At 36.0% G+C, this 13,987-nt stretch overlaps 1 protein-coding gene across 1 annotated transcript in view; it reads left to right on the top strand.

Moving 5' to 3' along the window:
* Nucleotides 1–12,726, top strand: part of Sema2a (Semaphorin 2a) — a 114,808-nt gene extending 102,082 nt beyond the window's left edge. Inside the window, exons 11-16 of the mRNA XM_028300708.1 lie at nt 3,787–3,887; nt 5,648–5,820; nt 7,055–7,246; nt 9,899–10,036; nt 10,287–10,395; nt 10,482–12,726. Of these exons, the coding sequence (XP_028156509.1) occupies nt 3,787–3,887; nt 5,648–5,820; nt 7,055–7,246; nt 9,899–10,036; nt 10,287–10,395; nt 10,482–10,538 (770 nt within the window). The 3' untranslated portion in view covers nt 10,539–12,726. The remainder of the gene's footprint in view (nt 1–3,786; nt 3,888–5,647; nt 5,821–7,054; nt 7,247–9,898; nt 10,037–10,286; nt 10,396–10,481) is intronic.
* The last annotated feature ends 1,261 nt before the right edge of the window (nt 12,727–13,987 follow it).

The following is a 13,987-nucleotide window of genomic DNA, read 5'->3' as shown; positions in this document are numbered from 1 at the left end:
TCAAATCAAATCTTGTATATTTTCACACAATTTAGACTGACAATAAGATGTTTTACTTAAACGTTTTTAGGATAATCTCACGGCTGGCAGACTTCATTTTATATTCAGATTCCGCATTATCGCCAATTGCTCGCGTCAGTCAGTCGGCGTGTGGGACTATGACGCCTCCTTCACGATAATTGACGTAGGACAAAAGCCCCCAGCTCCCGAATTGAGGAGAATAATATATGGGCCCGAATCACTATTACATTTGCTGTAAACTATTTGCGAGATTAGAGTAACTGTATCGATCTGGAAACTCCGCCTACCGAATCATGAGTACCTACCTATACAAATAAACTTTTACTTAGCATCGCCAAGGCTCTATAGTCTCATTTTGTACTTACATAATTATTTACAGTCATAAACGTAACTTTTAGTTACTTATTTGTTTTATAGTTTTTGTTTACTTATTTATGTTAAAGTTCAAAGACATAATAATGAATTTCATAGGAGGTAATTACTACATATTTCATCGTAGCCAAGAAATTCTAAAACTAACAAAAATTGCTCTATCCAATCCAGAATCTGTCTAACACCGAACAAAGGCACCTCACATCTATTAAAATCTTGAAAGAAAATGTAAAACAAGCCCTTATTACAAGCCCTAAAATTCATACACTTATCATGTTTGCTTCTGATCACAATAAACAATATAACTCCCAATCGCATTATCAGCACAGACCTCACGCAATCGCCAAATGAAATTCGGTAATGCAATGCGCGCAAACAACACACACGTGCCAATCCTCGCAACGACATTACCATTCATTACTACAAGTAATATAATTACTGATTTATAGCTCAGCAACTAAAGGAGCACAATATCCAGCTGCCGGCTGGGACACGTACGTTACTATTGTATGTAACCCGGTTAGGTAATTTCGGTACATGCCTCTAATCCAATTAGCTATTAAGATTCGTGGCTCGAATATTAATTCCTCGGCTCGAGGCTGGAGCAACTGTGACCTTATGGAGGGCTAGGACCAGGGTTGTCGACTTTACACTAGTTAAATTAAGACTTATTTTTATACATGTTTTAAAAGGATATTTGTGCTTTTTGCATTTTTAATTATGGTCTCTGACATGTTTTGGAAAAATACTAATAGTCAATAATTGCTTAGCAAACTTTTATGATAAGAGAGAGAAAGTAATCTTGACTTTCAATGTTTTTGTGTGCTGCGAAAAATTATAGTGATGATTAGTTTTTCATAACGTAGAATTTTTTAAAGTTTCATGATTGACATGCATACCAAACCAATGTGAACCTATTATAAAGATAACCTTTATAACAATATTTATGACTTTGTTTCGTTCTTGCTCCGAGACTATCAAACTACCTTCGTCAACCATATTGCCTCAACTTGTCAATCACGGAAATCAATCTAGCTAGCTCGACTGGCTCGACATACAATCTGTTTGTCCGGAACTCTTTGAGTAAACTTTTCGGCAGTGGGCATCCTTGTGGATCACGCGCGAAGGCGATTGCTTCCATCGATTGTGTTTGCAGTGATCGCGGGCTTTTGTTTTATTTTGTGCGCGAAACTTTGGCGAATCGTGTCACGATATCAATTATTTTACTTGATTTTTCTAAAGAACAATATCTATCAGCGATATCGCACTGTATTAATGGGCTTACAGAGGTGAGTCTCTTTCGCCACTTCTTTTCAGCACCAGTGGTAGAGCAAGCTATATTTGGGCCTACTAATACGCCGACGTTGGATTGAAGTTAGGATATCAACCATAAAACAGGAAAAAACCAATTTCCTACTTGTATTTGTGTGGTATATTCCACCGTTTATTTCTAACGTTTTTCGTGGTATATTCCACCGCTCCCAATACCCCTTTTCCATGAAAGATCAGAATATCTGATATTCAAAGAAACGTTGCTTATCGGGTGACCGGTCTGCTATCTTTGTTGCGGCTCGTGCTCCATCAGGCAATGCCCTATCACGGCCTTATCTGCCTACGCCTTACCAATAATAGGTGAAAGCCTCTCCATCGACCCACATGGAAAAATAACAAACATCTACACATATGGGTACGAGTGTTCAATATAGCTTGTGATTGTTATGATTATGCAAGCAATCATGATACAACCGGAATGTTTAACATTAATTATTAATTCAAGCTAGTGACATGAATAGATTTACCGTTTAAATATTCATGTACTATTGTTGTTTAGTCGATAACGAGAGGGTTTATTATCATACTAAATATACTCGATACAAAATCTCACTTTCTTAATCAATACAAGTCGTATAAGCGTCAGGAAGTATTCCTAAATACGGCTAGAAGCGCTACTTTGGTCCCATCGTATTAATTGGGCCCGTCATTTTGACGGACCGAAGTGATTACTCAACCGGTTAGACAAATAGTTGGAAATGAACTGCGATTGGTGATCCTCGCGACGATTTGTTACTAACCACATAGTACGATTGCTTTCGTATATTATTAGACGAGCTTGTTGTAATTTGGTAGGATTTATTGTAAAGCCGAAATTGTACAAATATTAATTAACTGACTGCACTATACATCTTGCAAAACCGTTAAAGAAATATAAGTATGAATTTTAGTTATGCCTAAAATGAATATACCAGTACTTTGGTTTAAACCTTGTTATTTTAAGAAGAAATAAGTGTTCCGAATATTAAATTATCATTAGTTTAGTCATTTTCCATTGCACGAACTGTTCATTAAATATAAGAAGCCTCGGAATTCTAATGTGCATATTCAATTTAATAACTTAACTGGAGAATGCATTTGTGAGAGTATGTAGGGCGTTAGACGCCAAGAGTCTGGAAATAATACACACTTTCATGTTTCTCGGATAATTCTACGACATTTAAATTGGCGAAATAAATAAATTGAAGCGTTGTAATGTTTAGATAAATCATAATTAGCATCTGGTATATTTATAGAATCTAACCGTGTTGTTTATTCAACCTAAAAGACAAATTATAATCCCACCTAAATGTCATCTCCCCACACTAATTTGTTATTCATTATAAGCTGTGTTTAATATTATTTAAGCAACAAATTTTGTAGCTTCAGTTAACATTTATATTTTACAGCTGATCACGTAGATAAAAAATACACTCGTAAATATTGTAAATTGTATGGAAGACCTTTCTAATTGATCCCCGATTTAACGACTCATTGGGCTTCAAACATAAATGCGGCCCTTCACAAATGGATACGGCCAATAAAAGTAACAGATATTGTAAATACGCAATAAAATGTGTCATGAATCAGATATCAGCATTACGAATTTGTATACCTTTCAAATGTGTGTCCTAAAAATTTGTATTTTAGTCTATACACTGGCGAAAGTACGTACAGATACTTCTTATTGCTACTGCAATAGATGCTAATTTGCAGCAAAAATCTTAACAATAAACGTGGTCTGGTGTGCTATAATAAGTGCTATTACAACAATGTATGGTCATAAGTGCTATTGACTGCATCAAAGTTCACATTTAAGGTTAGGCCTTAAGGTTCTAAAGTTTTCAGAATCTTTATTTAAAGGTAACAAATAGCACACTATCTACGGAGCGCGCATCAAAATTAGAAATAAAACAAACACACGCAAACTAACGGCAACCGACAACGGCGTCGTTCGCAAAATAGCCTTTATTACGTTTGCATAGGCTACTCAAATATTCATTAGGCTCGCACAATATCCTCTTACTAAGCATAATTAATATCGGCTATTATTCGTGTGCTAATTCTGTTTGTTCGTCGCAGACGAGGGCAAGATACACAAGATCGTGCAGTGGACGCGCAACGGGGACAGCCAGTCGGCGCTGCTGGACATCTTTGACGTCACTCCGGGAGAACCTATACAGGTAAATTGTCATAGTAAATACATATTACTGATCTCTAAAAATCTACCCCCTTATTAATAAAAAGTTACACTTAGGATGAGAAAAAAAAATACAAGTATGTTTATATCCGTTGTCTAGTACCCAAGTACAAGCTTTGCTTAGTTTGGGTCTAGAGGCGCAGTGTAAAATGTCCAAGGATATAATTATTTATTATACGTAAAAAGAGGTTTCTAATTTTTGTACTTTTCTAAAAATCTAACGATGACGTATGCTGGCATGTGAAGTCACAGCAGTTCACGATTGGAGACAATATATGTGATCATGGTGGTTTGAACCATTTACGATGGCCATCGAATTAATTTTTCATAGATATAAGTAGGTGTCAGTATCCACGAGATCATCTTACTCTGTCTGATATCCAACTATAGATTTTTATAGTGCACCGACGATACTTGTGAGCGTTGTTTGATTAAAGTTGGAAGACACAAGTGTAACATTTGAAACTACTGAAAACACTGCTTCCCAGAGAGCTGTCCACTACTTGAGATTACGTAATTCTATCAGTCTGATTAGTTCTCCGAATGACTGGATTTATTAGTCCAATAAACTTTACTGTTGTTATAATTAGAGTAAGTACAGACTAAGGAGCTGGAACAGACTTCAATCAATCCAATCTATCTGATTGGCAGTTGGCACACATGTTATTTTCCCTTTGTAACGGAATTGTATTCATGAATTACTCAAATAACTGGATGATTACCAACTTTGACCCAATTCCGCCTCGTGACTAAAGACATTTTATAAAGACGAAATAATCACCTTAGAGTGTTTCAATAGATGCTAAGATTGAGTTATTGAGTTAGCCTTGAGTACTTGTTTCGAGTTTTAATCCCGTGACACCCTTTTCTCTTTACGTGAACTAAATACTAACTTTCATCTTTGAAGGATTGTAAATGAATTTTCATACCCTTTCTTTTAAGTTCTCTGAAGACGACGCAACATTCATAGCCTCGTGTTACAAATAATCAGTAAAGGATTTTCGGTTCCTTGAGTTTTCAACTCGTATGTTTCGATGTCCACTCATGTTAGTGTTGTGTGTTAAGTTGCAAATAAAATTTATATCTAGGATCCCAAGTCAATGCATGGTATCAAATTTTTAAGTCTTAATCGAGCTCATTAGACATAGTCTCTGCGTTCACTTAATTTTATCTTCATTAGCTACGTGGTTAAGTGAACACAGAAATGCCTTGAAATGCGAGTCACATTTCGCTATCGTGATTTCGCGTGTACTGACTTTTGTAATTAAAAACCCAATATACATCACGATAGAGTCCTAATTCCAATAATTTCAACCAGGCTATGGCGCTATCCCGCACCCACGGCTCTCTGTACGCGGCGTCAGATCGACGCGTGCTCCAACTCCGGCTAGCGCTATGCGCGCGTCGCTACGACTCAATTTTTAGCCCAATAGAGTCCTAATTCCAATAATTTACCTAGATATCGCATTCATAATTAATGAAAACCCAATATACAACACAGCAGAGCTCTAATTCCAATAATTCCTCCAGGCTATGGCGCTATCCCGCACCCACGGCTCTCTGTACGCGGCGTCAGACCGACGCGTGCTTCAACTTTGGTTGGCGCTATGCGCGAGTCGCTACGACTCAATTTTTAGCCCAGTAGAGTCCTAATTCCAATAATTTACCTAGCTATCGGCGTTCATAATTAATGAAAACCCAATATACAACACAGCAGAGCTCTAATTCCAATAATTCCTCCAGGCTATGGCGCTATCCCGCACCCACGGCTCTCTGTACGCGGCGTCAGACCGACGCGTGCTCCAACTCCGGCTAGCGCTATGCGCGCGCCGCTACGACGCTTGCGTGAGATGCGCCCGCGACCCCTACTGCGGGTGGGACAGAGACGCTGGAGTCTGCAGGGAATACTTGCCTGGGTGAGTATAGTTTACTGGACTAAGAGAGGCGATATTTTATATTTGGTTTGAAATGCGAGTATTGAAGAGCGAGTTAAGAGTGAGTCCATTAATGTAAAGACATGTAAAGCTAAACTTAAGTCTAATTAAAAAGAGATTTCCAGTCAGAACAGAAACAACAGATAGGTCTTAAGCCCATATTGTCAGTTAATATTGTAGAAGTTATTCAGCGCACTACGGTGCTACGAACAGCGCACGCGCCGCTACGATGCGTGCGCGCAATGGACGTGCTACAACAAACTGTTTACGACGTAGTAGTACATTACAAATTTTCGTCGTAGCAAATTAATCTGGAAAAATAGGCAATAGCGAAAGTGTTAGATAATACAAAAACATTTCTCTTTTTATAAAAATATCATCGTGTCTTGTTACTGTGAACCTAATTTATCCAAGATCTTATATTTAAACAGACAATCTACTTTGAAGACTTAAAATGAGCAACGTAAATAAATAATTGAGATAAATGTAAGTTAAGATAGACATTATACAAACATCTCGTTTATGTCATTCCAAATAGGCTATTAAGTCGCGTTACATAATACGACGAAAAGCGGCATTTTTTTTACGAGTATTGTTTTTCCTCTTCTGTATTGAGTGGAAAAATATCTTCATTCATTTCCTTGAATAGGTATCTTAGTAGCGATTATGTCTTTATTAGAATAAAATATTCCAGGAATTGAAATATTAAGGCGAAGCTCATCTTCTTTGTTACATGAAACATTTAAAACGTATTTCGTTCAAAAACTCGTGTTAGGTTACTAGAATCTAATTGCTGACGAGGTACATTTTCGTACGTATTTTTAAGGTGTTTCGTATCTAATGTAGGTAGATTTAAGAAAATTTACAGAACATAAAGTAACAGAAATATCGCAAAATATACCTATGGGTCCACCCACCGACCGACGGCATCATAAAGGTAGCAGGGAAGCGCTGGACGCAGGCCACTACCAATCGATCAACATGGAAAGCATTAAAGCATTGGGAGAGGCCTATGTTCAGCAGTGGACGTCTATGGCTGAAATGATGATGATGATGATGATACCTATGGGTGCACCTGCTCTTGAACTTAATATTGATTATTTTCTTCTTATCACGTCGACTGTGACAGTCCTTTTGTCAGACATTTATACCTCTCTGAGAGGAGAGTTTTGAAAAATGTTTAACCTTATTTTAATTAACCTTTTATTACCAACAGGCTCATCCAAGACGTAGCGAACGAAACAGCGGACATCTGCGACTCCTCGATCGCTCGTAAGACTGTGTCAGCGACGTGGGGGCAGAGTCTCCACCTGGGAAGCTTCGTGAAGATGCCCGAGGTCCTGCACCCGAGGGCCGTCACCTGGTTCCACTACTCGAGGGAGAAGGGACGCCACCCCATCACTTTTAAGTAAGTCACTAACCATATCAATACCATAGATGTACTCAATAGGTACTTACAGGTACTAATAAGTAAACATACTGAATATTTGCATTGTTTTTAACGGAGCAATGTGGCAAGAAAATTAATTCATTGACGGTTCGCGACTGCAAGCAAAAAAGGGCGTTCAGGCACTCTCTTTTTCTTGTCATGGTATTGAGCCGCGGCAATGTAAAACCCTAGGTTTTTAACATTACATCATTGTAAGTCACACAGAGATATACAGGGTGTTTGGCGCATCGTGTGCCAAAATGATTTGGCGGATAGAATGGGTCATTTCCTATATTTTCAGCCCCCATAACACGTTCCATGTCAGGCGGCTACTTTTATATTAAGTTTTTTAGTAATTTCACCAAAATACCCAAATCGCATCATTTAATTTCGATTTAAAAAAAAACTACTAAGCGTAGCCTCAAAGTAAATATTTTGTTTTGACGTGCATTGACATAGGGTTGCATCAAATCTAAATTTACTGGCAAATATCATCTAGTTTTTTTTTAATTCAGCATTGAACTTTTCCGAAAAGTTAAAAATGGACTGAACATTTAAGTTTACATGGCTATAAATTTTTTTTTTTATAGCCATGTAAACTTAAATGTTCAGTCCATTTTTAACTTTTCGGAAAAGTTCAAAGCTGAATTAAAAAAAAACTAGATGATATTTGCCAGTAAATTTAGATTTGATGCAACCCTATGTCAATGCACGTCAAAACAAAATATTTACTTTGAGGCTACGCCTAGTAGTTTTTTTTTAAATCGAAATTAAATGATGCGATTTGGGTATTTTGGTGAAATTACTAAAAAACTTAATATAAAAGTAGCCGCCTGACATGGAACGTGTTATGGGGGCTGAAAATATAGGAAATGACCCATTCTATCCGCCAAATCATTTTGGCACACGATGCGCCAAACACCCTGTATATTATGTTTGATGTAAACTAGGTGATAAATTGAACTTAAGCACGTACTCCTTCTATTTTCTTTAAACTTCGTTAGGGGCCATGTATTGACTTGTATCATTGTAATAAATAATAATAATAATAAATCTTTATTTCGTTACCAGAGGTTTGCTTATAATTAATAGTGATCGATGCCTCCTTTTAAGCTTAAAGAAGCCTGTGTCACTTAAGGGACAATTAAATCTACCTTTTTGTGCAGTGTTTTTAACATCCAATAAGTTTTTTAAATGTCGTTATGTATTCAAAACATCAGCGATCTGGCCCTTTAGCCAGAGTACGATAACCCTTACTAAGTACGAATACAAAGTAGACAGTTCAAGAATAACAATAAACCTCCCGTATCAACTGTGTAACCTAAGCTCTAGCCGCTTTCGAACAAAACGTCGTTTTCTTAGAAACTGGGGTAAATGGTTTCGTATTTTGAAACTTAACTACAAAAGGCGGTGCGGCGCTACTCATAAAACTGTTATTTGTAAAACGATCAGAAACACGACTAAGTTATCTTAAGACTGAACTCGAAACTTTGTTACATAACACTCGGTGCAGTTTAAAACAGTGCATTTGTATTCAAAGGAGCACTTGCAAAGAAATTGCCTGCAACTGTCTCACCCACGTTCCCCAATGAAGACAAACAACAATTTAAATGGCTTCGAAATTGTTGAGAAAACACTTGAACTAAACACGCATGCAACAACATTAATTAAAGTCTTTCCAAATCTGCCTTTATCGCACTTCCGCTGGTATAATTAAAATGCAAGGGGAAACTCGAATTAAGGCTCTGTTTATGGAGTTTCGTTCAAACGCGTGCCTTCGCTGTGTCTTTGTTACCGCTCTGCACACCTCAGCTCAATTTTAACCGCAAGTTTTCCTCCACGCAACTTCCCGTAATAAAAATTGAGTTAGCAATGTTTATACCGCCCGGCACGATACAACGCGATCTTCTTAAACGCCATTCACTAATTGGATTATAATACACTGTTGTGTAATCTTTATTAAACGAAATCGGTATTTTTATGAGAGTGAGCTCTACTGGCCTTAATTTTAATAAAAAAAACCTTGTCTTAATTTGACCTGCCTATTGTTTGTTTGTGTAATATGGCTATGCGATTTATAGATCTTGTTAAAACTCATCGGCTTTTAAATCTAACGCGTATGTTTTGATTTAGTAAGTATGCAAAAAAAGCAAAGTTGACGGACCTCAAGTAAATATAACTTTTCAACATAAATACAACTCAAATAATCGTACTTATTCCAATCGCATCATCCCTTTGACGGTTCACGATAAAACAGAAACAACATCGGCAAACAACCCGAAAATCATTTAAAAGTTCACTACAATAAAACTATAGTCGGACGGAACGGTCTTGATACTTTTTATTTTTTATTACATTTGGCCAGCGTCAAGTAGAATTTTATTTCAAGTAATTTGAAAATATTTAAATAATATTTAATGATTGATAAATGATATCCTCTCCTTTCCCTTAAGTTAATAAGAATCAATAAAGATTTACTGAGACCTCACTCAGACTTCTTAAGATAACTTGAAATTATGTTACTGCTAATCTTAAGTATTTTATACGACTATCAATATAAAACTGCTTAACATCACACATCACTTTTCCATTAAGAAGTCTAGTTGATACTTATCGTTAACGTTGTTGCAGCAAACCGGAGAAATACATCGAGACGTCGGAGCACGGGCTGCTCATCATATCGGTGAACGAGGGCGACGCGGGCCGGTACGACTGCTGGCTCGGCGGCTCATTGTTGTGCTCATACAACATCACCGTTGATACGCACAGGTACCTACATGTTCTATACTTGACAGGTTAAGAGTTTCTCATTTGAGGATATATGTATAACAGTGCAATATATCGAGCGGTTTACACTCGTATTTAATGCGATTCTGTTTTATCTAATGCGATTCTGGTGAATTTCGCTAAGATAAACTGCATGACTGCTAAATAAAAACACACTTTGAAATTAATTTACCGTTTTACACATAATAATCCTACTAAAACATTGAATGCTACATTTTTTCTTTATTTTTAGATGTTCGCCACCAGAAAAGAGTAACGAATATCAGAAAATATACTCGAACTGGTGTCACGAATTTGAAAAATACAAAACTGCCATGAAGACGTGGGAGAGGAAGCAAGAGGTAATTATCATAGTTCCTTAAATTAGTATTTTATTTCTATAAAAAAAACATTATTAATGACACTAATGTATTCTTTTCTTTTGCAGCAGTGTGCCCGGCAAAACGATTCGAATCAGAACACGCATCCAAACGAAATTGTGTGATAGCTTCTGAACATCGCCTATCTCATGTTTCAGTCAGTAAACTATTACGCCGGGGCCATCCCGGTGCCGTACGTATCGGCCGGCCTCAAGTACTTCAACGTGTTCTCGTGAGACGACAGTTGACAACAATCGCTCAGTGATCTCTCAGACTCCATAGTCGTGTCAAGCTCAACTAGTAGTCAGTGACACCCCTTAGCTTTACAAATAGACTTACAAGTGTAGTGATACGCAACAGTGCATCGTTCCCGACACACTGGGATCATGAGAAGGTGATTTAAAATGAAAATTTTAATGGACATTTTATGAAATTTTAATGGAACGATAGAAATATCGGCGTTGTGCGTTACTTTGTTGGATTATGGAATGTATAAAAGATTAGAAATTCTCAAATTGTAAGTACGCTTTGTTGGTTGGGTTAGTAAGGGATTAGGAAAATTGTTAGCATTATTGAATGGATGATAATTTTGATAATGAATGTTGGAAAGTTTTGAGCCCAATCACGTATTGTTTATTTAAAGTGTTTTATCTGTGGGTCCTTATTGCATTTTTAATTTGTATGTAGTAAATTAATTTTGTGGTAGGTTTTTGCTATGTTAGTTATTTGGTCCTGTAATTTTAAGCGAGGATCAAGTCACCTCGTATCGAGTACTCGCACTAATGATCGAGTATAGAGATACGTCGGCCGCTGCCTTACTGCGGTCGTAATTTCAAATCTCCGAGGGTTGTGGGAGGGTTCGCCTCATTATTTTTCCCCTATTTGTGTAAATAGTTACCTAATTTCGTTCGACTGTACCTACTAATGTAAGTGTACGTATAGTATGCACGTCCCTAATGGTAACGTATAATTTAAGCCTGTGATATATAAGAAACATAGATATTAATAAGGGGAATGTATTGAGACTAAATTTTTACCGTTGAAGTGAAGCCTCTTTTCAAACTTGCACCGTACTCAATCTTATAGTGTGAATCTGTAACATTTAACTTAACGATTAATTTTTATACTATTATTAACCACACTTTTAATTAAATAGTTGTCACATTCCACAGTACCTATTATATTATTGTATAAACAGTAATTGAAGCCATAGTTGAAGAAACAGCTGGGTTACAACTCTTATTTTGTGTTTTAAGAAATTGCAAATTTGATATTTGAGTATGTAAATTTCAGTTTTAAGTTTAGTCACATTGCTTAGCGGCATACGCCCAGCTTGTGACATCCACATAAGACACGGGGCCGACGCACTATCAGGCCTCTTAACTTATAATATCGAACACCACATAGCAGTTTGTATAAACCTTTACAATCTAAACTCTCTTAAAAACTTTTGAATTTGGTTTCAATGCAATGCATACATATGTATAAGTATTTTGTAGAATGACCCAAGCTGAAGAATGTATGTAAACCAGAGGCGAAATATTAGTCTAGGCGGTGTTTTAGATATTATCTCTGCATATTTTTGTACAAAGAAATCCAATATTGACATTTTATTAGATGATTAGAATTAATTCAACTGTTCTCACGTATCACCAACTTGTACCTTCTTATTCGGAATTTTATTCGATTTCATATCATGATGTTGTACCTAAGAGCTTGTACATATTGTATTAACATCAACATGTCATTATATTTATACATAGCGGTCGAATAATAAATTTCAAAACGAATTTTATAAAAGGACATATTTTTTCTAGAAATTTATTGACGAAATGCCATGAAATGTTCCGCTGCCATAAGATACAAGTTTGTTAGTTTGATGTATCATGGAATAGTATTATTCGTTGTGTACTCAAAGCCATACGTCAACCGTGCCATTTCTAGGACATCCATACATGCACTTTATAGTAAGTATACAGGAATATTACATTGAGATTTTAACAGTTAGAATACACAGTAAATAATAATAGATTTTTAACAATACTCTTGGATTGGCTAACAATGACGCGGTTGGGACTAACGTAGACTATCTTAGATCATTAAACACCATTACTAGATAATTCTGTTGGAAAAGTCGTAAAAACCGGATCGTAATTTGAAACTTTGGACGTTATTCGCAGGCTCGCATCCGTAGTAGTAAATTGTTAGTCTAATAGGTGCTTCAATGTAAACTTTCCTTTTGCAAATACGTATATTTTGAGACTTCTTCATATCATAATGTACATACATAATTCGAAATAGATATAAAAAAATCATAAGAAATATCTGAGCTTCGTCGTTTATTATGTGTAAGCTAAGGTCTCGTACTTAAGTATCTTAGTGATTACTAAACTATGGATTTCCCTAATCTCGGGATGATCTTGCGCAATAATTATATAACTAATTACTATTGTCTGTACTAATCGAATAGCTCTGTAAATTTCACATGTTACTATACTGTAATAAGTTAAATTCAGATGTAGCGTTAAGATTTTATATAATAAATCTATGAAATGTATCTTTCATTCTAATGAAGTTTTATTTGACACCCCATTTCTTGTGACCACACAAGAAATATCATCAAGCATATCATAGAGAGTGAGTAAGTCATCATTCACTGTATTATTCCCAAATTGCTCTAACAAAAATAGTTCACGACCTACCATAATGGGCGTAGCTGTATTTAGTTGTACGAAAACATGTCACAGTATATCAATCATCGTCCGAAAGTTACGACATGTATTGTTAAATAACCAGGAACGATAACGTCGTAAAAGCGAAGAGAAAATTTAAAGTAGTGTCAATTCATCAAGCCGCATACGGGGTTGACATTTTCGTCATAACAGCGGTAGAGGGCGGCACCCTCGCCCGAAGTAGGGATATTCGATATACATCGATGTATCGAAAACATCGATGTTTACAATGCGATACATCGAATGGATCCGATGTTTTGAAAAGCTATTGAAATACTCGATGTATCGATGTTTTTAAGTTTTCAGTGTTAAAACATCGAATCGATGATAACCAATTAAAATTTCATAAAACTCAAGTCTGACCACTNTTTAGTATTGCTTATTATTTAGCATTATTACTATTTTCATTTGATAAGGATATACTTCTTAGTTTAAAAGTTATTACGTTTTCTTTACGAGAAGTAATTGGAAGAAAAAAAATTATAAAAAAAATAAAAAAAAAATCTCAAAAATTTTGACCTCTTTTTTGTCGATAAAAATAGGTCTAGTTTCACCTATTTTCATATGTGCACCTTAACGTGACTCACACTGTATAATGAAGATTTTTCTCATGTATGGCTTTTACTGTTTTTTAATAAAACAATGCTTAAATTAGTGGATTATAAAAAATCTTAAAAAAGTACTCGATTTATACAAAACATCGATGTTTTCTTCCAATACATCGAAAGAAATCGATGTAAAGTTTTAAAATATCGAATCGAAAAAAACATCGATGTTTTTTCAAAGTGGACACCCCTAGCCCGAAGGGGGCATAAAAACTGAGTCGTAATTATATAGTGCTA

This window comes from Ostrinia furnacalis, unplaced genomic scaffold (assembly GCF_004193835.3).
Source record: "Ostrinia furnacalis isolate ACB-3 unplaced genomic scaffold, ASM419383v2 OfSCF0780, whole genome shotgun sequence".
Classification (NCBI taxonomy): Eukaryota; Metazoa; Arthropoda; class Insecta; order Lepidoptera; family Crambidae; genus Ostrinia; species Ostrinia furnacalis.
This window is presented reverse-complemented; position numbering and strand designations above follow the sequence as displayed.